The following is a 23,274-nucleotide window of genomic DNA, read 5'->3' on the forward strand; positions in this document are numbered from 1 at the left end:
CCTATGTCTCTGCCTCTCTCTCTCTCTCTCTCTCTCTCTGTGACTATCATAAATAAATAAAAAATAAAAAATAAAATAAAAAAAATGAGCATTATCTAGACAGAACTAAATTTTTGCATTAAACACCGTGAAACCCCTGTTTTTTTAAATTTTAAGTAACTGTTTTAGAAAATGGCTGAGAATACTTAGGTGTAGCCTTATGAACTAATATTGCCAAAAGAAAGACATTTTCCTTAGCATTGAGATACCTTTCAATTTGCAAAGTGGTTAATAGGAAAGAAGACAGTTATACTTTTCCTAAAAAAATAATGAAGAGGATGAATAAGTATCAGATGATATCCTGCTAATAATAATTTAAAACATGCTTTAAAAAAAGATACTAGCAATGTATATTTTTAGGTCTCCTGTTAAATTTGTGACATGAAATGGAAAAATTCGTTAATCAACTAGGATTTTTCACTCAACCAAAATAACTATGTTTGGCAGAATGGGGCATCACCACCACTTGGTGGCAGTATTATAAAAAATTTAGGATTATGTTTTCAGGAATGAATAAATGGCTTGGGAGATGCCAAGACATCTAAAAGAGGAAGTAAAGGTAAATGTCACAGTGAAAAGTCATTTTATGTCTAGGTTCTGCTTTATAAAAGGAGGACATAATAATAAAAGTAGCATAACTTGGGGGCGCCAGGGGTGGCTCAGTCAGTGGCTCAGGTCATGACCCTGGGGTGGGTCCTGGGGCTCCCTGCTCAGCCAGGAGTCTGCTTCTCCCTCTGCTCCCACCAGCCCCCCGCCCAAGTCGTGCATGCACTCTCTCCCTTTATCAAATAAATAAATAAATACAAATCTTAAAAAAAAAATAGTAGTACAACTTGGTACATTAATCCATCTCACAGGTTTGTGGTACAAAATGGATAAAGGAAGTAATCCTGCTTGTCAACCGAAGGAAAAGTGTAAGTTTAGGTTGAAACATAAGAATGTGAATTCCCTAAATAGGTCTGTTGAACATGCTCCTCCTTTAACTTCTTATTCTCCTTTAACTTCAAGAGTGGAAATAAGAAGCCATGGTTCTTAATAGTTACGAAGTCAGGAGGGAGAGTGAAGAAGAAATGAAATCAATAGAAGACTTAGAACTCATTTTATTGCTCAAACTCCTAATTACTCCATTATTAGCTACTAAAAGTTTTACTTAACATATACTTTTTCTCAATGGTCTATTTAGTAAAGTAAGGAAAGATACTATTATTTGAGGACAGAAAATTTGAATGTAGCTATATGAGGAAAATAATGTGAAAATAGTAAATGAACCTGTATATAAAACTAAGGACTGAAATACTACTTTATTCTGATACTTAAACACCAGGTGTAATACTCATTTAAATGTGACTTACCTAGAACTACAGAGCTATTTCTAAATCTTTAATAAACTACAACTTGCTATTTATTTCCTGAAATTTTACTTACTTCTACTTACTCTTTTTAACAATGATTAAAAGGCAAAATTATTTGGCACAAAACACAAACCTAAGAAAAGAAAGGAAGTGGTACATTATTATCAGATCCTGGTATCCTTTCTTAGTGGATCCAAAGAAACATGAAGGCAGATTATGTACCATGTTTTTAAAAACCTAAGGAACATATGCATACAATTCTCATTACTCAATATGGTTTTGAGTCTCAAGGATAATTACATATAAGGAGTGCTGTTTGCCCAAATTTAGTCCATTTCAGTTTATTATCTCCTAGGATGAGAAATACTACAAGGAAAACCATAGGCAGAGTTTTAAAAAAGGACTTTTAATGAAAAATATAAAAACATAATCTTGCATCCTTGAAACATGATTTGTTTTTTTTTTCCACTGAAGGCTTTTTTTTTTAAATTTTTATTTATTTATTTATGATAGTGAGAGGGGAGGGGGGCAGAGACACAAGCAGGCTCCATGCACCGGGAGCCCGACGTGGGGTTCGATCCCGGGTCTCCAGGATCGCGCCCTGGGCCAAAGGCAGGTGCTAAACCGCTGCGCCACCCAGGGATCCCCCGAAACATGATTTGTATGTCCAACAAGTCCTAAGAACTTCCTAATGTAAAATAAACCTATTTGATATATGTGTATTTTTATTTACATATACAATGAAACAAACCTTATTTTACTTGACAGTAATATTTATGATGCTGACATCCTCATAGGGCTTATCTGTTTTGGGATTGACTTTGACATTGGAGATCCTTTGTACAACTTCCATTCCTTTAGTCACTCGTCCAAACACTGTGTGCTTATTATCAAGCCAAGGCTGCAATGGAGGAGAAATGGAAAATCTTGGTAAACTCAGATTTCCTAAATCACACCCTTTGGGTGAGCAAATTAAAGAGAATTTAAATTTATGCTTCATTTAAAAAATTTAATTAAAAGGATGTACAGTTTATTTCATTTAGCAGCTTTTAAGAATGATTTCCATGTTTATACGAAAAAATATAAAAGCACAGCATACTGTTTAGATTTCTGCATCTTTCAGACCAAAGGGAGCTGGAAGATATTTGCTAAAGGTAAGTGTCTCTGCATAGCTTAACGAGTTATGGCTCAGGTTTTAGAACTTCTCTGCAGGAATCCTCCCTGCATTAAGTAAGAAGCAGTCTGGAACTGTTTAAGCAGCATGTACTTTCATATTAGACATGGGAGCTCAAATGCTAGCTCAGCTGCTTACTTGATCTCTGACAACTTAAATCATATCTCACTCTTCATTTCCTCATCTATTTTTTAAAACTGGGTATAATGATACTAGAACTTTTGTGAATATTACCTGGGACTTTGTGCCTGATAGTAATTATAAATATTTTTCACTGCATGGTGTTTAATTTCAAACAGTGTAATAAGCTGTATAATTTTGTATAAGTGCAGAGCAAGAAAGCTCAATATTCTTATACCGTATTTTATCAAAAATACAGTGCCATTGATTATGGGCTGCATTCTGATTTCAGAGATATAAGAATATATATAAAGGTCTTAAAATTGAGAATTCATATACTCTAATTTCCCCCCATTCTAAAGATAAGGAAAAAGGCCCCGAAGTGAAGTAATTTGTTTTCTATTGTACAATTAGTATCGGCAAAGTTGACTTAAACTCAAGTGTCCTTAGTTACAAAAGTATAGTTTTACAAAGTAAAATCAGATTTGTTCGGTAATTTTACATTTTCTCCTTTAAATTGTTTTCATTTTTATATTCTGGCAGATATAAATAATGGTAGAAAATAGTGCAGCTCTCTTCCACTGAATTCATTTTTACATCGTAAACTATGAATCTGTGGCTTACAGATAATGCTGTTCTACTTACCGTTGGTACTACTGTTATGAAAAACTGGGATCCGTTAGTATTTGATCCAGCGTTGGCCATGCTGAGCGTATATGGTCTGTCATGTCGTAATGTTGAATGAAATTCATCTTCAAATTCTCCTCCCCATATGCTTTCTCCTCCCATACCAGTACCTGTTGGGTCTCCTGTCTGAATCATGAAGCCCTTAACAAGAAGTACACAAAAAACATATTACACTGTTCTTTTCTTTTTTTTTTTTTTAAAGATTTTATTTATTCATGAGAGACAGAGAGAGAGAGAGAAGCAGAGACACAGGCAGAGGGAGAAGCAGGCTCCCTTCAGGGAGCCCAATGTGGGACTCGATCCCAGGACCCTGGGACCATGCCCTGGGCTGAAGCCAGACGCTCAGCTGCTGAGCCACACAGGCGTCCCTACTTTACTTTGGAAGATAAATTTCCTTCACTTACACACTACCTTGTTTCAGTGACTGAAACAAAATTGCAAAGGTCTCCTCATTGATAGACATGTACTGGTTTTCCCCAATAATCCAATTAAAAACAATGAATATGGGATCCCTGGGTGGCGCAGAGGTTTGGCGCCTGCCTTTGGCCCGGGGCGCGATCCTGGAGACCCGGGATCGAATCCCACGTCGGGCTCTCTGCATGGAGCCCGCTTCTCCCTCTGTCTGTGTCTCTGCCTCTCTGTCTCTCTCTCTCTGTGACTATCATGAATAAATAAATAAAATCTTTAAAAAAAAAACAATGAATATTTTAAGTAAGTTTTATATCTGTAGAGTGTGGTAGGTTTTACAGAATTGCCCCACTTTACTCTCTTCCCTTTCCCTCAACACTGTGGATTGCCTGGTTCACTAATTCTTCTAATTCACTAATTCTTTCAGACACCCACCCCACCACCCCCCTCAAACCTGGTTATTCTTCCTGTCATTTCTCCTGCCATTTCTGACCTGCCAGTAACCAAGAGCTACACTACGGCCCATCCATTTTATGGAACCCTGCTCAACAAGATCCTGGGCCAAGTTCTTTCTGACTTCAGGTTTTAATGATGGTTCTCCAATTTTACTGTTATGTGCTGCCGAAGCAAGCACTTAATGATGGTTCTCAAAGACTAAGTGGCATCACGTCTCTTCTATTATTTAAAATCTTATCTTTTAGATCTACACCTTATCTAGTCACCAGGTACAAGTAACCTTAGCTATTGGTTTTATCTAAGCATGACCTTTTTAGTCAGTATGTGACCCTGGTTTTAGCTGCTGACAAAATACTGATGCAATGTTTCTAAAAAGGTACCAAGTTACTATTCCTGCACTTGATTCTAGATCTGATGTTTATGACCATCCATTTTTCTTTTGGCTTCCATAGTCCATTTTTCCTATTCATTTCTAATAAATTGATCATTGGGAGACAAAGAAGATTCCTTAGGCTTAAACTTCTGGTTTTGCAAAAACTATTCCTGAAATGACATAAATTTTGTGTCAACTTAGGGATCCTGGGTGGCTCAGTCACTTAAGCATCTGACTCCTGGATTTGGCTGAGGTCATGCATGATCTTAGGCTCGTGGGATCAAGCCCAGCATCAGGCTCTGGACTCAACGGGGAGTCTGCTTGAAGATTCTCTCCCTCTGACCCTTCCGCTGCTCACACACACACACACACACACACACACACACACACACACACACATACTCTCTCTCTCTCTCTCTCTCAAATAGATAGATAAATCTTTAAAAAAATTTCTTGTATAACTTACCTTAATTATACGGTGAAATGTATGTCCATTATAATAACCATTTCTGCTATGAACACAGAAGTTTTCCACTGTCTTAGGGCACCTAGTAAGACATATGTTAAAATATGAAATCTATTCAGAGCATCTTAAGACAGTTTTCTTTGCAGTTGTGCTTCTTAATGGTGTTTTCAGTATCTTCTGAAACTCTCAGGAGTCATTTTTCATAACCTCTTCTATTTTTTTTTAAAGATTTTTTATTCATGAGAGAGAGAGAGAGAGAGGCAGAGACACAGGCAGAGGGAGAAGCAGACTCCATGCAGGGAGCCCGACGTGGGACTCGATCCCGGGTCTCCAGGATCAGGCCCTGGGCTGAAGGTGGCGCTAAACCACTGAACCACCCGGGCTGCCCACATAACCTCTTCTAATCTCAAGATAAGCAAAAGTTGGAAGAGTATACAAACCATAGTATATTCATACTGTTTAATTCATTATCTTTAGATCATGATTGCTTATTATATTTGAGCTTGACAGTATTTAAATTTCAAAGTCATTTAGCAGGTTAAAAAATACAACTACAGCACCTTAAGGTATATATGTTCACTGCATATATAAAAGTTCACTGAACTCATATAGTGGGTTCAGTTCTTGGGAAAGATAATTCCCTTATACAAAGAATGTTATGGTACACTAACACCATTCCTGACTAAGCATTTACTCTCTGAAATATCTCCCAAATCTAATCAACTTTAAATGACAATCACAAAGTATGAAACTTTCCAAATAATGTTAATCAATCTCATGTGATGATTTAATAAGGTATATTATCATGTAATAGTTCTTAGAGCTGAGAATAGAAGGGAGATACAAAAGATAATTACACAAAGTACATTAGGGGACAGGCTTAATAGCTGCATGGGGGTTCTGAGTACCTAAAATGAGATGGTCCAGGTGTCTAGAACTGCTTAGTTCTTTGTACATTACCACGGCAGGTATAAAACATATCCAAAATAAGTACTTTTAAGTAAAGGTGTTGTAAAAGATGTCACCTTTTGGATCAAGAATAGCCAGATATTCTACTGTATCTGGTATTCCATGTTCATCTTGCAAAATTTTAAACTGTCCAGAATACTTTTCTTTTTTCAATTCAATGGCCTTATGTTTTTTGTTGGAACTTTTCAAACATAAGGATAACACTGGGACTAAAGAAGAGGTTGTGGATGTCTAGCAAATGACAGGGGAAAAAATTATCCTCCCCTTAAGGATTTGCTTTGAGGGTAAAGCCAATTATAACAAGTGAGTCACAAAATCTAGTTGGGATGTGTTGTTAATGGTAATATATTTATCACTTATAGTTTACATTCAGCACTTTCATAGACTTATGTTTCATATTCACAATAATAAACCTATGAAGTATGTATGTGTGTGTGTGTGTGTGTGTGTGTGTGTGTATATATATAATCCCATTTTCTAGAGGAACAGTTATCAGAAAACTAAAGGTAGATGTTCTTTCAAACACTTCAATTCTTTGAAATTTCTCAAGTTGGAATAATTTAAGGTTGCACGGTTTCTTAAAACAGAAATATTTACATTGATGTTTATCTAAGACAACGAAAATAGTACATACTCAACAGGAAAAAGTTTGATGTGGATGTCTCCCATACTTGTGTGGATAATGGCACTGTCTGAAACTCGTTTAGGTCCTTCAGCTTGAGTAGCTGCCATGACTTCTTCTTTAGAAGGTTTCTCATTAAAAACATCTCTGTCAGAATCTGCACTTTTTGTATCTTCTGGTTCTCGTTTGGTAAACTCACAAGAAAAGAGTGAATGAATTAAATTTTCATCTGGTTACAATTTATCAACAATAAAATTTAATTACTATTTGTGATGTTTGAGAAAAGAAAATTCACATCAGAGTAAAACCTTATTTTAGGAATCACTTCCTATTACAGGATGTGTAACGCAGTTATTTTTACACTTGTCTAATGAAATAATCCATTTAATGAAGATGTATGTATGATTTCAAATGGGGTTAAATTTCTTTTTGGGTACACATTTAACAAGATACAGTTTTCTGGGATAGCTTTCTGCTTCTGCCTGGTATTACATCATAACCTGTCACCTGCTGCTTACTTTTCACTATTTAGATTTCCTGGGTTTGAATTCTAGCTCCGCTACTTAGTAGTTTATACAATTTGGGAAAGTAAATTCATTTCTTCCTTTTAAATAGGGATAAGAGGGCAGCCCCGGTGGCCCATCTGTTTAGTGCTGCCTTCAGTCCAGGGCATGATCCTAGAGACCCAGAATCAAGTCCTGGGTTGGGCTCCCTGCAGGGAGCCTGCTTCTCCCTCTGCCTGTGTCTCTGCCTCTCTCTCTCTCTCTCTCTCATGAATAAATAAATGAAATCTTTAAAAAATAATAAATAAATAGGGATAATAATAACTACTTCAAAATAGTACCTGTTGTTAAGATTAAATGAAGGGATATAAAATGTTTAGAGAACAGTGCCCAACATGTAGAAAGTACTATACACATATTAATAATTGTTATTATTTCAATAAGCAGAATTTTGAGTGAAGTAGAAATTTCAGGATACCTTAGGATATTGGGAAAACTGAAAGAAACTTTTCAATTGTTGAAACTTTGGATTAGGGAAACCTAGGTGGCTCAGCGGTTTAGCGCCTGCCTTTGGCCCAGGGCATGATCCTGGGTCCCGGGATCGAGTCCCACAACAGGCTCCCTGCATGGAGCCTGCTTCTCCCTCTGCCTGTGTCCCTGCCTCTCTCTTTGTCTCTGTGTCTCTCCTGAATAAATAAATAAAATCTTTTTTTAAAAAAGAAAAGTTTGGATGGGATAAACTATTTCCTACATTTATCAATCAATCAATAAGCTGAATAGCATCATAGTTGCTTACAATATATCAGACGAAAGAATGAGTATGCTATAATGAGCCACTTTACCAAACCTTGTGAATAGTGAAGAAAATATAATGCCCTGTACTGGAGAATTTTATATTAAGGAGGAGATGACAGGGTCAGAGATTTAAAAAAAAGGGAATTATTCCAAAGACTGTGACACACACTGCACAAGCAGACATACCTACTCAGACTTGATGTCAAGAGAAGGCTGCCAATTTGAGACCTAGTAAAAGCAGGGACTGGGGACAGGTGTGTGATGGGCAGAAGTAACAGCTTGTGTAAATGCACTGAGGAATAAAAAAAGGACAATTAACTACTGCAAAGGAGTTCAAGTTTAGCACACTGTAGCAAATGAACTAAAAATGAAGAAAGATAGGTAGAAGAGCCAGCTGAGAGCTGACGAGCCATTAAAGGATTTTAGGCAAAGAAATTGCCAAATTTGGGACTTAGAAAGTCTCTGACTGCAGTGTGGAGGATAGAATGGTAGGGTAGAGGTCTTCATATTTGAGATTTTACTGCTTGGCTCAATGGTTAGGACACTGCTACTTTTAGCTGCTTGGTAGTTTGATTCTGAGCACAATGTTAGTTAATAGGAGAAGTACTTGCAGTGCAGTAGAAAAAAGTAATTCCTCAGGAATACACACTTTTCAAGTAGCATTATTAAAAGGGAGTTAAAAGGTAATAAAAAGAAATGTGCTTAGAGGAGGCAGTGTGCAAGTTCAGGATAAATTATGTTTCAGAATAAAAGATGAAAAATAATCCTTTTCAGGAGAATTTTAAAACCCCATACTGAAAACTATTTTGGATGCAATTATTACCATAACCACTTACTTCCTAACATCTTAGACAACACAAATAGTTTTAGAAACCAGGTTGAAAAAATTTCAAAACAGGAGGGAAAACAGTACAAATTCAAGTCCTAGTTAAAAATTCTACAATATTAACGTTTTAAGATGGTATTCTGGTTGTTTAGAAAGTCTGCTATTATTGCCAACATTCTCTTCAGTTGAAAGCACAAGCTAAGAAAATAAAGCTCCAACCAAACTGGAAGAATTAAGGTCTATTTCCTAGTATTTCCGCATACCATATAAAATCTGTTCTTTTTGAAAGATGTACAAACTATTGTTGGGTCAGCTTGAATATTCTGAAGAACGGGGTTTTCAGATGCTTTCATTTCTATGGTAGTTGCAGCACGATGTTTTTTAGCTATTCCCTGGAACAAAGCCAACTGCATCACTCTGATATTTTCTTGCTTGCCTAAGATGCGCACACACCTGGAAAACACAATGTTTTATACAATAAAATTATCAGAATGAACTCCAATTATAAAACCTTTATAGTTAAAAGGTAGGAATCAACTATCCTTCATCCTTTACCTTTGTATAAAAGAATAAGTGAAAGTTTTTTAAAAAAAAGTGTTTCTCTATCTCTCTCCCCCCAAAACAGTGACTTTAAATTGGTAACTGGCTGGAATTTTCAGGTTAAAAAAATACAATCATTCAGTCATATAGTTTTAACCTATCTCTATTATTTCAATCTTTCTGCAAGCCTTCAAAGATTCTATACTGCCAAGAACTACAATATAAATTTGTTTACATGTGAGAATGCACAGCACTAGATTTTTTTTCCCTTTAAAATATACTTGAAGTTCTTTTCATTTACATTCAGTGATAGTATCTGATTGTAGCTATTTTGTACTAAAACCAAATGGACTGTTTACACAAAAGGCTTATTGTGGTTTCATGCATTTTAACTTCTGATTTTATGTCTAGCAGGATGTAATGCTGAATTCTGTGGTTAAAATATTTGGCAACATTTAACATGAACCAGGCTAATTTAAATCAATAAGCAAAAGAGAGATTGAAACTTGTTAAAAAAAAAAAAAACCCAACTTGAAACTATGCATATCTTTTTTCCATTTCTTCTACAAACACAAGTGGAAACTTTTTACATAAGATTATAAACAACCAAAAGACCACAGAAAAATCCAGTCAAAACATTTGGTTAAGTTTAGACATTTGGGACCATTCCACTTGTCTTGGAACAAACAAAACTCCCATTGTTTCCCTGAAGGAGGAAATGGTCCCCCATAAATGAATGCACTTTTAAAAAACGTTAAAGCTTACCGGTTTGTTTCTACATTTATAACTTTAATGCCTAGCATTGTCCCATACAGCACGAAGTGTCCAGTTTCATCAAAAACTATGTTAATTAATCTTACTGCATCCACCTTCTCCAACTCACGTTCAACAGCCATTCGTCGGCCAAATTCCATGTCGGGTAGCTGTTGCCTCATCTGCTGCAGTTCAGTAAACATCTAGGAAGCAAACCATTTATTAACAAAAAAGCTACATGATAAAAGGAATGACAATTTAAATAGTAGTGCAGTATACATTAAGAGCCACTGAAAGTTTGTGTACTTAAGTGTTATTTTAAGGTGGAATCTATTAAAAAATAAATTATTATAGTATTAAAAAATAGTATTTACACTAACTGGTTCTAATTACAAAAAAGTTAATATACCTACTGTTTTCTCCTTTTAAACTATATCTGCTGCCTTTTATAAGCCACAGACTAGTACCTTCCAATAGAAATATAAAGCAAACCACACATATAATTTTAAATTTTCAATTAGCTACTTAAATGAGAAAAGAAACAGGTGAAATTAGTCTTAATAATGTTTTATTCGACCCAATATATCCAAAATATAATCATTTAAACTTTAAGCAATATTAAAAAATTGAGATGAGGCGCCTGGCTGGCTTCAGTTGGTAGAGGATGTGACTCTTGATCTCAGGGTTTCAAGTTCTAGCCCCATGATGGGTGTAGAGACTACTTAAAATCTTAAAAAAAAATTGAGATATATCACATTCTATATTTCTCATATTAGGTCTTTTAAATCCTGTGTGTATTCTATACTTTCACCCATCTCAGTTTGGACTAGCCACATATCAAGTCCTCAACAGCCACATGTGGCTAGTGGCTATTATACTGGATAATGCAACTATAGACAGGGATCATGGGCCTGACATAATGTAACAAGCACTCAATTGTTGTTGAATGAATTAATTCGTATTATTTCACTAATTTATAACAATTTCATTACATTTTAGAAAATGTTTCAAGTTATTTTTACAGAAAGCCCAAACAGATTATTATTAGGTAAATGTGTCTTCGTGTAGATGACTATTTTTATGAGTGCTCTGTAGTTTTGCTATTTGGTTTTCTTATCTTCAGAAAAGATATTATTAAAAGATATTATTTAAAATAATTTTCATAAAGGTTTACATAATTATTATGCATTATCATACCACAGGCTTCCCCAAAATTTGATCTTTCATTCAGTTTTCCAGACATTTAGGGCATCAAGCAGCAGAATTCAAAAGTAGCTCTCCATTGGAGACGAAAAGGAACCAGGCTTATGTCCAGTCTAATTTTTTTTTATGCCTGCATTAACTGGAAATTCCGTTCTTCTAGATACGGAAAGAACAACAATGTACACAACTCCAAAAAACAAAAGGAGGTATGTGTATTAGGGAACAACATGAAGCAAAGGTCTTATAGGTCAGATAAAAAGCCTGGTCATTAAAAAAGCCTACTCATTAGGATTTCTTGTCTCCAGTCTCTGGGACTGATAAGTGGTTTTTTTTTTTTTTTTAAGATTTTATTTATTTGTTCATGAGAGACAGAGAGAGAGAGAGGCAGAGACACAGGCAGAGGGAGAAGCAGGCTCCACGCAGGGAGCCCTACGCGGGACTCAATCCTGGGTCTACAGGATCACACCTTGAGCTGCAGGTGGCGCTAAACCACTGCGCCACCCAGGGATCCAGGTAATTGCTTAGTCTTATGCCACAAATAGCCTAGATACTGGACTACATTTTTGTAGCAATTATTTTGTTAGAAGATTAATTTTCTTTCTTTCTTTCTTCTTTCTTTCTTTCTCTTTCTTTTCTTTTTTCTTTTCTTTCTCTTTTTCTTTCAAGATTTTTTTTTATTTGAGAGAGAGTGAAAGCAAGAGAGATCACAGAGGGAGAGGAAGATGGAGAAGCAAACTGGCCCCTGAGCAGGGAGCCCAATATGGGCCTCAATCCCAAGATCATGAACTCAACTGAAGGCAGATACCTAACTGATTGAGCCACCCGAGTTTCCTGAGAAGATTCATTTTTCAGGACTTAAAAGATTTGTAGATAGCCCTCTGCCTGTATATGAGTGTTTCATAAGTGTTAATCCAACCTGATAAGTACATTGGTATCTTTTTACATATTCTAGCCTTAATACCAGAGCCTCTGTGATACACAATTCAGCTATATGCAGCTTATGCATATCTTATTAACTGTGAGATTCCATACATTTACTACTCACTAGAATTCTAACTAATGTACTTGGGTTTTTTTTTTTTTTGTAATCTCTCATATTCTGAATCTCAACCTCTGTCAATAAGCCTTACTACTGACTACTCTTATCATCTAAGCCCTTTGACTTTGACAAATGTTGAAGACAACAATGAAGAAATAAGAGTGGACTGAACAGCTGAGAGTATTCGTGTTAAGAGATTTATATCCAGAGACTGTTTTTTTAAATATTTCTTTTTCTAAGGAATCTCCGAGGAGCTGCAAGCTGGTAGAGAGCCTTTAAGTTATATTTAAACTAGTATGTAGTTACTGGCCACCATTAAAAAAGAACCCATCACAAAAAAGTTTTCTCCTTTCCTTAAAAGTATAGTGGAAAGCTATTCTCTTCCACCAAGAAAATGACTCATGAGAATGACTTGACCAGCAAGCAGATCTTCACATTTGTCTGGATTCATACTACTTCAGGCAGATAATCCACCCAACTTATTGCCCCTTGCCAATCAACAAGAGTGTCACTAATAAGAATAATAGAATTTGAGACCTTAATGTGTAGGGAATGTAATACAAATTGGTCCCTACTAAGACTATAGAATTGACACTGTCATACAATAAATGTTACTGCTATAAAGGTTCAACCCACAGACTCTTAGAGGACTCAACATACCATTAGTAGTTAGAGAACACTTGAGGAAAACCGGTGATGAGACCCACATTTCCACAAAAAAGTTAACTTTGCATGGATAGAAACTCTTATTCTACAACCACATGCTTTAACGAGTTCTCGGTAACTAATTATGTGTCAAGTAGAATGCTGGAGATACAAACATGAACCGAAACAGATAAGGGATCAGAGATCACGTAAGTTTAATCTATGAGGGGTTGGATATGTATTAGTCAAAAGTAAGACCATACCAAATGCTCTAAGAGAAAATAAACAGAGCAGTATTGAGTCACATTAAAAAAGCTGTCCTAAGGGCTCAGTCAGTTAAGCAGCCAACTCTTGGTTTTGGCTTAGGTTGTGACCTCATGGGTGGTGAGAGCCCCCGAATCAGGCTCCATGCTGAGCAAGGGTAGTGTCTTCTTGAAGATTTTCTCCCTCTGTCCCTACCCCCTCCAGCTCAAGTTGTGCTTTAGTCTCTCTCACTCTCTCTAAAATAAATAAATAAATCTTAAAAAAAAAAAAAAGCCCTACATTAGATAAACAGTGAATTTCTACAGGGAGTGACCCTTTCAATATGATTTGAAGCATGAGTTCAACAGGTAATGGAATCGGGGAGGGGTGACTCCAGGTAGCAGGTAAAGCATATGCAAAGGCTCTTTGGTGGGAGCATGTTCAAGAAACTGAAAGAAGGCCTAAATGGCTAGAGTAAGAGGTAGGGAGGAAGGTGAATTACAGTAGGCTAAAGTGGTAGGCAAAGGCCACAATGAGGCAGGCCATGAATTTGGCCTTGATCCTAGGAACAACAAGAAGTCACTAAAAGGTTCAAAAATGACATGATCAGACACGCACTTTAAAGAAATTTCTCTGGGTACAGCAAGGAAAACAGATTAGGAAGAAGCCAGAACATAGGCAGTAGGCCATGAGTTAGTCCAGGCAAAAGATCATGAGCTATGGTAGTGACAGCTGTGCTAAAAGGAAATGGATAAATTTAAAGCATATTTAGAAAGTCAAATTGACAGGATTCGTGATGAATTAAAAAGAGGGGTAAGGAAAAAGTTATGAAGATAAGGATGACTTCACGTTTCTGGTTTGTGCAAAAAGATGGATTTGGTGCCATTCATGTAGACAGCAAAACAAAACAAAACAAAATGACAACAACAAAACAAAAAAGATGATAGCACCAGCTCTGCTCATAATAGAAAGCTGGAAAAATCAATTTGAGAATAGTCATAGAACAGGCACGAGTGAACAGGGTTAAGAGAAGGGTGCCTAGGGTGAGTTTTGAGAAGATTCAGAAGATGAACTTAGAAACAAAACTAAACTAGAAACACAGTCACTATGAATACATGAATAATTGGCTCAAAAGATATCATATCAAAAAAAAAAGATATCATATCATAAACCTAAGGAATAACACTGAAAGACAGCAGACAGCTGGATAACATCTTCAATGTGCTAAAAGAAAACAATCATCAATGTAACTATCTACATCCTGAAAAAATATCTTTTAAGAAATAGGACAAAATAAAGACATTTAGAAAAAAAAATATTCATTAAATTTATATTGCACTTACACTTAGTGATTCATCGAAGACTCTCATGAGTTTTCCAGTCAAAAATCTGAAAATTCTAACTTTTCTATCAGAACCAATAGTAGCTATTTTCTTCCCATCAGGTGAAAAACATATACTGGTTGGATAAGCCTTGCACTTGGCAAATTCATATAAATCTGTGTCAGTTTTATATTCCCAGTTCACATTTTTGGGGAACTTATATTCATGAGGAGGCCCAGTCCAGTATTCAATCATTCCAGATTTATCAGAAGACACTATTGCTTTGTAAACTGCATTCAGCCGTATCTGAGTAAGAGGTGACGTATGGAGTTTGTCAAAAATATGAAGTGGCTGGTTGTCTCCTCGACCATCATAAATAAAAATTTTTCCTGTGCTCTTCTCAGAAGCAGCAACTGAAGATATCGCATCCCCTGGGCAATAGATCCACTCACACTGTCCAGGAAAATAGCTAAAATATTTAAGAATCAAGGGGAAAAAGAGTTAGATACAAGTAAGCATCCTTATCCACCCTCACCACCAAAAAAAAAAATCCTGGCCAAGGGACGCCTGGGTAGCTTGGCAGCTTGGCACCTGCCATCGGCCCAAGGCATGGTCCTGGAGTCCCGGGATTAAGTCCCACGTCGGGCTCCCTGCAAAGAGCCTGCTTCTCTCTCTGCCTGTGTCTTTGCCTCTTTCTCTGTATCTGTCATGAAATTAAAAAAAAAAAAAAAAAAAAAAAATCCTGGCCAATGATTTAGCTAGTTTTGGATTCCGTGCTCAAAAGTAGCAGAGACAGAAAATGGAGATGAACAGCTAAGAAAAGCTACTAATTTTTCTCTTTCTGATCTCATTAATGTAATGGTAATAACTTCTGAGGATTTATCAAACCACAAAGAGAAGTGCATGTTAACAGATCATTTACTTCTCTTGGGTAGACAAGAAAACCTAAACAAATCTGAGCCTTAAAATATTCCAAGACATTGCCTTTTGGACCTCTGTCTATATCTTAGTCTATATATAACTTACTTTTAAAAACAGGTTAGCATGTAATAGTGTACTCGATAAATCCGTTTTTGAAATGTTTAAAATCAAAATATTTTAGCTATGACTGTGATCAAAAGAAAAACATTTTGATATCACATTCTCATTAGTAACTTGATCTTAAAACTATGAAGTTGGAACATGCCACCTGATGAACAAAGGTAAAAAAACTGGACAGATTTAATCAATACACCAAACTTACACACTCAAATGAGTGTTGTCTCTTTCTAGGCAGTTTGAGAAGTTAAACAGGCATTCCAATGTTGGTGTTGATGCTCAAAACTTTTTCGGGACTTCTCTTTTAGAATTTCTAGCAGAACTTTAGAAAAAACCCAAAACATTCTTTCTATATCCTCAAAGGTGGCAAAGGTTCAACATTTATGAATAGATTTAATTTTTAAAAACAGCTAAAGTGTAGGTAAACAAAGCAGAAGAATAGGATAAATAACCAAAAGATACTTCCATTTCTAGTCAAAAATAAGTTCTGACCATAAGTAACGAGACTGATTTCCGTTAGTGGCTCATAAACTGGTTTTGAAGGAAATTCCAAAAGAAATCCTGTTATGTAATGAACTGTTGTTCTTCTCCCTCCACCATTCATATGTTGCAGTTACCCAAGGTAATCCTATCTGAAGATAATTAGGAGGGAATTAAAGTTGAATGACATCATAAATGTGGGGCCCTAATTCCATAGGCCTGTGGCCTTCTGAGAAGGGAAAGAGCAAGATACCATTCCTCACTACATCCTGTCCCCCAAGAGTCCTCACCACAAATTAAACCCCACTGGAACCTTGATCTTGCACTTTCCAGCCGCCAGACTCAGAAAATAAATTTCTACTGTTTAAGCCTCTTAGCTTACAGTCTTTTGTAATGGCAGTCTGACCTAAGACAAGTCCCAAAACTTTCTGACGATGCTATGACTTTCAGGCTGACATTCACTTAGATGTATATAAATTAGTATGGTATCTAGGAAAGACATGCTTAAAATATTCCTCTCATTCCTGTACAATCTAACCACATAGTCTGGGTATCGATATAATTTAAAATCACCAACAAATCACCTCAATTCCAAAATGTACATAAGCCTTATAGGGCACAATACATAAAACTGCAATAAACACAGCAGGGAAGTTAATTCTAAATACCAGTATATCAGACATGATGGATCCTTGTTAATTCATTAAGTAACATTAAATGGATATAATTAATTCTTGTTATGATGCTGTTTAAAATTTTTTTTTGATGCTGTTTAAAGATTAATGACAAAACCACAACAGAATGATTAATGACAATGATTAAAATGACAAAACCACAGAGGAAGCCTCAAAATAGAACATAACAAGGATTCATATATTATTTTCCCAAGCAATATTCAAAGGCATTTTTAATAGAATGGCAATATATTCTGTTTAGAAATATCTACAAAATGACGTTTAAAAATTTCACTAAGTTAAAAAAATATATACTTTAAAAGACTCACCCAAGCTTCAGCATATTGATCATGTCAAAGTTCACTACATCAAACACCTTCATTGCTTTATCATCACCCACAGAACAGAACAATGCTCCCTCAGAGCTAACTGCAATACTCTCAATAACTCCTATTTAAATAAATCAAATTAAAACACTCTAGTAAATACCAATGAAACAAATATACATAATTCAAAGAAAAAAACAGCATTTTAAAAGAGACTTTTAACCAATACAAGAGAGGCACACAAACACAAAGTGAAATTCTTACCCAGGTGACTACGAAAATGTTTAACAAATTCAATTCCCTCTTCTATTTTCTTCCAGAACTTAACGTGTCCATCATGACTGGCAGTAATAATAAAGTCTGTCCTGCATATATAAAATTATAAAAGTTAACTTGTAAAACAGATTTATGAATTACTTAGTACTCTCAAAGCAATCATTCTTGAGACTCTCTTTCAAAATAGGGCATTAAAAGATATCTTCCTTTATGAAGACCACTATTGCAAATTTTGTAGTTTTGTTGTGAATATCATTAATAGTTGCTGTGTTACTAATTTTAATCCCAAGAATTGAAATCAGAAATGAGCTAGCACTTGACATTAAAAAAAAGGAAAAGAAATTTCACCAGAAATCACTAGACCATGAGGGCTCTTTAATGCTAAAATCACCCTATAGGCAGTGTTTTCACAAGGAAAATGCACTGGTTTTCAGAAGTTGATAAAACATTAAATCTCAATGTATCATTTCTGTATATGCAAAGTTCAAAGTATGTTTATTTTGTATCGAAAAGATTTTATACAGAATAGTCTCCCTTGTAAGGTATATAAAAATAGAAACCATTTATTGAAACTAGAATACATCAGGTACTTCACACATATTCTCTTGAATGCATTTGTTGTATGAAAGAATATATAGGCCTTTATTGAACTCCAACTATTACAGAACCTGTGACGTTAAGCAGAAATCCACAGTATCCTAGTTACTGCCACAAATCCTGCTTAATACTGAAGCATTTTTATAAAACAAATTTTTCAGAAAAAAATTAAAAAGACGTGATAGACTTACTTGGTGCATACCACATGGGTGATAACATCTCTGTGCATGTAACTGCGTTCATACATAGATGCACTGGGGAGATTTTCAAGATAGACTCTTTCAAACTCTAGAACTGAGAAGAAAAAAGAAAAACGTATTTTTAACTGGAACTATATACTATTTTGAATTTTAAGATTTTCTCAATTCTATTATGTATTTTCTTCTAGATTTTCTTAAATTTCTCTCAACTCATATGTAGCAGAAAAAAAAAATTCAGTGCCTATTATATCCCTTGTACGTGGATAGCACCGTTATTTAGTCATGACAGGTTCTCAGGCATTATAAAGAAGCTTAAAAAACTGTCCCCAGCACTAAAGAACTGAGTGATTGATTCTAGCTTCATATGAAGGTTCCATTAAAAACAAAAATCTTAAGTTTTATGAAAAGTATTACAACCATTTTTCTAACCATGTAGAGCCAATTATTACTTCTAATTTAAATAAGTAACAAGAGGCCAGTGGCCACTTATATCTGTTTATCTGTAAGGCACTAATCCTCTTTGAAGTCACTGATACTGGGATTAGAGCAGGTAAACATGATAAAACACTAAATAGATTTTTAGAGCTGAGAAAATCATGGATTTCTCAATTTTTTTCCAGGGGCAAAACACTTGTAACTGTTAATCTGAGGAAATACTGATTACAAGAGCTATGAACAATTTTACAAGCAAAAATGGACATTACATGTGTATCTATTGTTTTATATGTGTATCTAATAAAATAGTCCAGTGACAGCCAAACAGGACTGTAAAAAGTTGCTACATTAACTATGGGATGTTTCCTAGTTTTTCATAACTAATGTATAGCAGACACAAAGTTATGCTTTCTCCTTCATTTTTAGTAACGGAAACTCCCATTTTTATATGGGGATCTTGACACCCAGCCGTAAGAGGACATTTCTCATCTCCGGAGTTAGGTGTGACCATGTATCAATGAGAAGTATGTGCCCGCGAAGGAGTGTCCTTCAAAAGGTGTTCTTCTCTTCCTCAGTCCTACAACTTAGAACTGGGATAACAGCACTATTACTTTAATAACCACTCAGGACAAAGATGAGGGCCATATCCTACTGATGTTTAGGGCAGAGAGCTGGAAAGAGCCTAGGTCCCTTTGGAGCCTCTATAACAATCCTGGACCGTTTACTTTGGGACTCTTTTTACACATGAAAGCAGCACACCTCTTTTTTAATATCATTGACATTCTGGGTCTTTATGTAATATGTAGCTAATCCTATCTGATACACATTTGTTGTGCTGTTTACTTGTTGAAAAGCTATTCAACAATGAATATTCAACAACGAATCTATTTAATAGGTATTTACTCAAAACAAAATAGGTTACAAGGCACATGGGCATGAAGAACATATAATTCCGTCTTTGAGAAACCATTCATTTAATTAAAGGTTGTGTCATATAATAATTTATAATGTCTGCATATAAATGAATACAAAAATCCAGTGTCCAAAGAACATGTTAAACAGGATGGTTCTAATTCTAGAAATACATTATCAAACACCTGTCATTTAATTTTTTTAAAAGATTTTAAGTAATCTCTACACCCAACATGGGGCTTGAATCTTGAGATCAAGAGTCACATGTTCTACAATTGAGTCAGCCAGGTGCCCCACTCCTGTCTTTTTAGATAAAATCTTCAAAGATATTTTTCTAACGTTTCTTTTTTTTTAAGATTTTGTTTATTCATGAGAGACAGAGAGAGAGAGGCAGAGATACAGGCAGAGGGAGAAGCAGGCTCCATGCAGGGAGCCCGATGGGTGACTAGATCCCAGGACCTAGGATCACACCTTGAGCCGAAGGCAGGAGCTAAACCACTGAGCTCCCCAGGCATCTAATATTTCATACATGTTTTTAAATTTCATTTTTTTCTTCAAACTCAACACTATTGATTGGGTTAAATACAATGAGCATCTTAAGGGCAAACATTTTCACACCTAATTATTTTTCTCTGTCTCAAACTAAATTAAGTCTTGTAAGATCTGTGTCTCAATACTAGTATCAGCACTTTTTTCATTTTTCCATGAGAAAAAACATACAGAAATATTCTAATGCAACAATAAGAGCATTAACTTTGTCATATTCTTTCATTTAATAGATACTAATTGAACACTTTGCTACACGCAAAGCACTGTGGCAGGCACTGAAGTAAAGTAGGAATGGACTTTGTTTTGACAGTGGAGAAAAACATTTCAACCATGTGAATAATGGTAAAATGTAGGAAGTTACTATGGAAATTTTTAAGAGAAAGACCTAACAGTTAAAAAAAAATAAAAAAAGATAATTTGGGACGCTTGGGTGGCTCAGTGGTTGAGCAACTGCCTTCGGCTCAGGCCGTGACCCCGGGGTCACGAGATCCAGTCCCCATAGGGCTCCCTGCAGGGAGCCTGCTTCTCCCTCTGCCTGTGTTGTGTCTCTGCCTCTCTGTGTCTCATGGATAAATAAAATATAATGTAAAAAATAAAAAAAGATAATGTACTTTAAAGGTGTCAATCAATGTACAATGTTCAAAAAAGTTGCTTCTTCAAAATTTGGATACATGACATCTGTAAATTCAGCTGTTAAATATTACCGGCAGTTATGATCAATGTTTTGTTTTCTTTTTAAGAAATTCTTATTTTATTTTTTTATTTTTTTTAGAAACCCAGCCTGGCCTGGAGAAGTCACAGGCTTCCCAGAGGTGGTGATAGCGAAAGATGGATGCTAAAGCTGAGCAAGTTAGCAGAGTGAAAATTATTTCGGGTACACACCATCATGTCCTGGTAGGCTGCCAAATAAGAAAAAAAAAAAAAAAAAAAACAAAAACAAAAAAAGAGCATGCCCCCATTCTCAAGTGTTTTAATACGGCTGGAGTAGAGAGTAAGTCAGACACACACAAAGTCAGGACGGAGAAGCAGCGGAAACGCGCGGGCGAGGTCAGGAGAGATCCTATCACGAAGCAAGTCACGTTAGGGAGTTCGGACCTTGTTTTGAAGATAACAAGGAATCAGTCCAGGGCGCGAAGCCGAGAGAGTGATAAAGGAAGATCGGACCCTTCAGGAACATCGTGTTTTAATGGCCCTAACATGCTTACGACAAGCCGTTTTATTACAACAACGCTGGAAATAAACATTCAACCTCTGTCCCTCCCGGGTCTTTTGGTTCGACGAAAACTTGGGTCACTGCTCCGAGCAAGGAGGAAAACCCTTCGGGCCTTGGGGAATCCTAGGGCTCGAAAACCACAGACCGCTGGTTTTAGGTGAAAAAAATCTGCGATCCGGGGAACTCCGGTGACTCTCAGGGGTCCGAAGACCCGGCCCTGGCAGGGTCAGGATCAAAATCCTGCGGACCTTCCCGCCACAATCCACTCTCGAGAGGCACAGACCCCCGCCCCGCCCCCCGCGCCCCAACACACAGCCTCCCTGAGCTACACGGCCTTCCGGAAAGCCGGGCACAGATTCCGGCCTGGGCTCCCCGCCGTCAGGGACGCCACGACACCGCCCGGCTCGTGGCCGAGGAGCGGCCTGCGTGAGCCTTAGCATCCGCCGCAACACATTCTCCCAACGCACCCTGAGGAGCGCCGTCCGCGGTTAACAGAGAGACGCTGCGCTCAGCCCAAGTCGTGCGAGTACCGGGAGGCCAGACATCAGAAGACGACCCTCGGTGCTGAGGGTGCAACGCCCCGCAACCAAACAGCATCTGCGGCTGCGGGCGGCCCCGCCAGCTCCGGGTCGGGGGCCCGCCGATTCCAGCTCGCCCTGGGCCTATGTCTCCAGCTACCTTTCCTCTTCTTGGCCAGCGTCGCCTCTACAGGTAAAGGCCCGACCCAGCGCTCCTCATCCCCCTCTTCGTTCTCCTGGGCCACCGCCACTACCACTGTCAGCTCTCTCTCGCTGCGCTCCGTTTTCTCCGGTTCCTCCGATTCCCGGCGCCTTCGCCTCCGCAGCTGCGAGTCGCCGCCACCTTCCGACGCCATAGTGGCCGGAACGTCAGAAAAGGCGCGACAACGCGACGCACAGTCCTCCCGCCAATCGTCACGGCGGCGCAGCTCGCGCGTCACCGGCCGAGCGAGCCCCGGGATTGGCTGCGGTGGGTAAGCGCGAGTCCAATCAGCGAGCAGCGCGCGCAAGGGGCGCCGGGCCGAGCGGACCCGCAGACACGGACGCTGCGCTGGGGTAAGAGCAGGGCGCGGGCAGAGAGCACCTGGACGCTTAGAAACCTCCGCCGGGCCTGGCAGGTGGCCGCTGGGCCCCCGCTGCTGGGACCCTTACCTCGGCGGGAGTTGTCTACCCGGCGTCCAGCCCTAGGAGCAGCCCCGCCCTCCAGCCCGGGTCGGGGGAAGATGCCCGGGGAGCCGGGAATTGAGGCAGCCGGTTAACTTGCGGGCCTGCCTTCGAGCTCCCGAGCTGTGTTGTCTGAGCTGCTCGATTGTCTCACACGGCGAAGAGGTGGTGAGCGCTTCTTACTGGTTTCCCGGGACAGAGAGAGAGACAGAGGGAGGGAGAACGGGGCAGCCGGGCCAAGGAACCGAGGTGCCCCTGCTGGGACCCTTCACCCTTCCGCCATCAGCCTGGTCTTCGTGGCCTTCCGGACTTATTTAAAAAAAAAAATAAGTGAACAAAAAGGAAGGAAGAGAGAAAGGAAGAAAAAAATCGTGAAAGAAACGTAACGTGATAACATGTACCGTTTTTTTATGCCCCCTTAAAATTGAGGTCTAATTGATGCATGACATAATGCAGTTGGCCTTTGGTTGTTTTTTAAAGATTTTATTTATTTATTCATGAGAGACACACAGAGCAAGGCAGAGACACAGGCAGAGGGAGAAGCAGGCTCCACGCAGGGAGCCCGACGCGGGACTCGATCCTGGGACTCCGGGGTCACGCCCTGGGCTGCAGGCGGCGCTAAACCGCTGAGCCACCCGGGGACTGCCCTGAGGTTGACCTTTGAGCGAGGGATGGATGGGCAGAGTGGTTAGGGGCGCAGAACCCCCCGCGTCCCCGCCCAGTGCAAATCTGCTTATAGGTTTGACCCCCCCCCCAAAAAAAAAAAAGCTTTACCAATACTGTTGGTCCAAAACCTTACCCATAACATAATCTGTTAACACATTTTTTTTGTGCGTATTGTATACTCATATTTTCCTC

General features: G+C 38.0%; 2 protein-coding genes across 6 annotated transcripts in view; one reads left to right on the forward strand and one right to left on the reverse strand.

Moving 5' to 3' along the window:
* Positions 1-149: 149 nt before the first annotated feature.
* PPWD1 (peptidylprolyl isomerase domain and WD repeat containing 1) lies at positions 150-22,124 on the reverse strand. 3 transcript variants are annotated; one of them, XM_055331520.1, is made up of 11 exons: positions 21,914-22,124; positions 18,118-18,220; positions 17,318-17,418; positions 17,057-17,177; positions 14,557-15,004; positions 10,096-10,286; positions 9,054-9,243; positions 6,679-6,860; positions 5,076-5,157; positions 3,331-3,513; positions 150-2,292 (listed from the first exon to the last, which is right to left on the reverse strand). In XM_055331520.1, the coding sequence occupies exons 1-11, from the start codon at positions 22,107-22,109 to the stop codon at positions 2,149-2,151; spliced, it is 1,941 nt and encodes a 646-aa protein (XP_055187495.1). In that variant the 5' UTR covers positions 22,110-22,124; the 3' UTR covers positions 150-2,148. The 3 variants fall into 3 exon arrangements, with proteins under 3 accessions (XP_055187495.1, XP_055187496.1, XP_055187497.1); XM_055331521.1 differs by lacking the exon at positions 21,914-22,124 and adding an exon at positions 21,703-21,883; XM_055331522.1 differs by lacking the exon at positions 21,914-22,124 and having other exon boundaries at positions 17,057-17,079; positions 17,393-17,418; positions 18,118-18,169.
* Positions 22,125-22,244: 120 nt separating this feature from the next.
* Positions 22,245-23,274, forward strand: part of CENPK (centromere protein K) — a 41,328-nt gene continuing 40,298 nt past the window's right edge. The window contains exon 1 of one of the 3 annotated variants that reach the window (XM_055332855.1): positions 22,245-22,308. The gene's annotated coding sequence lies outside the window, so the exon portion shown is untranslated. The other 2 variants (XM_055332854.1, XM_055332856.1) reach the window with 2 other exon arrangements.

This window comes from Nyctereutes procyonoides, unplaced genomic scaffold (genome assembly GCF_905146905.1).
Source record: "Nyctereutes procyonoides isolate TBG_1078 unplaced genomic scaffold, NYPRO_anot_genome, whole genome shotgun sequence".
Taxonomy (NCBI): Eukaryota; Metazoa; Chordata; class Mammalia; order Carnivora; family Canidae; genus Nyctereutes; species Nyctereutes procyonoides.

Coding starts and splice junctions, on each gene's coding strand:
- PPWD1 (XM_055331520.1), bottom strand. CDS start 22,109: ATGGCGTCGGAAGGTGGCGGCGACTCGCAGCTGCGGAGGCGAAGGCGC. Junction 10,287..14,556: donor TCTTCGATGAATCACTAAGT/GTAAGTGCAATA, acceptor TTTGCTTCCTAG/ATGTTTACTGAACTGCAGCA. Junction 6,861..9,053: donor AAAAGAACAGATTTTATATG/GTATGCGGAAAT, acceptor TTTTCTTGTGAG/TTTACCAAACGAGAACCAGA.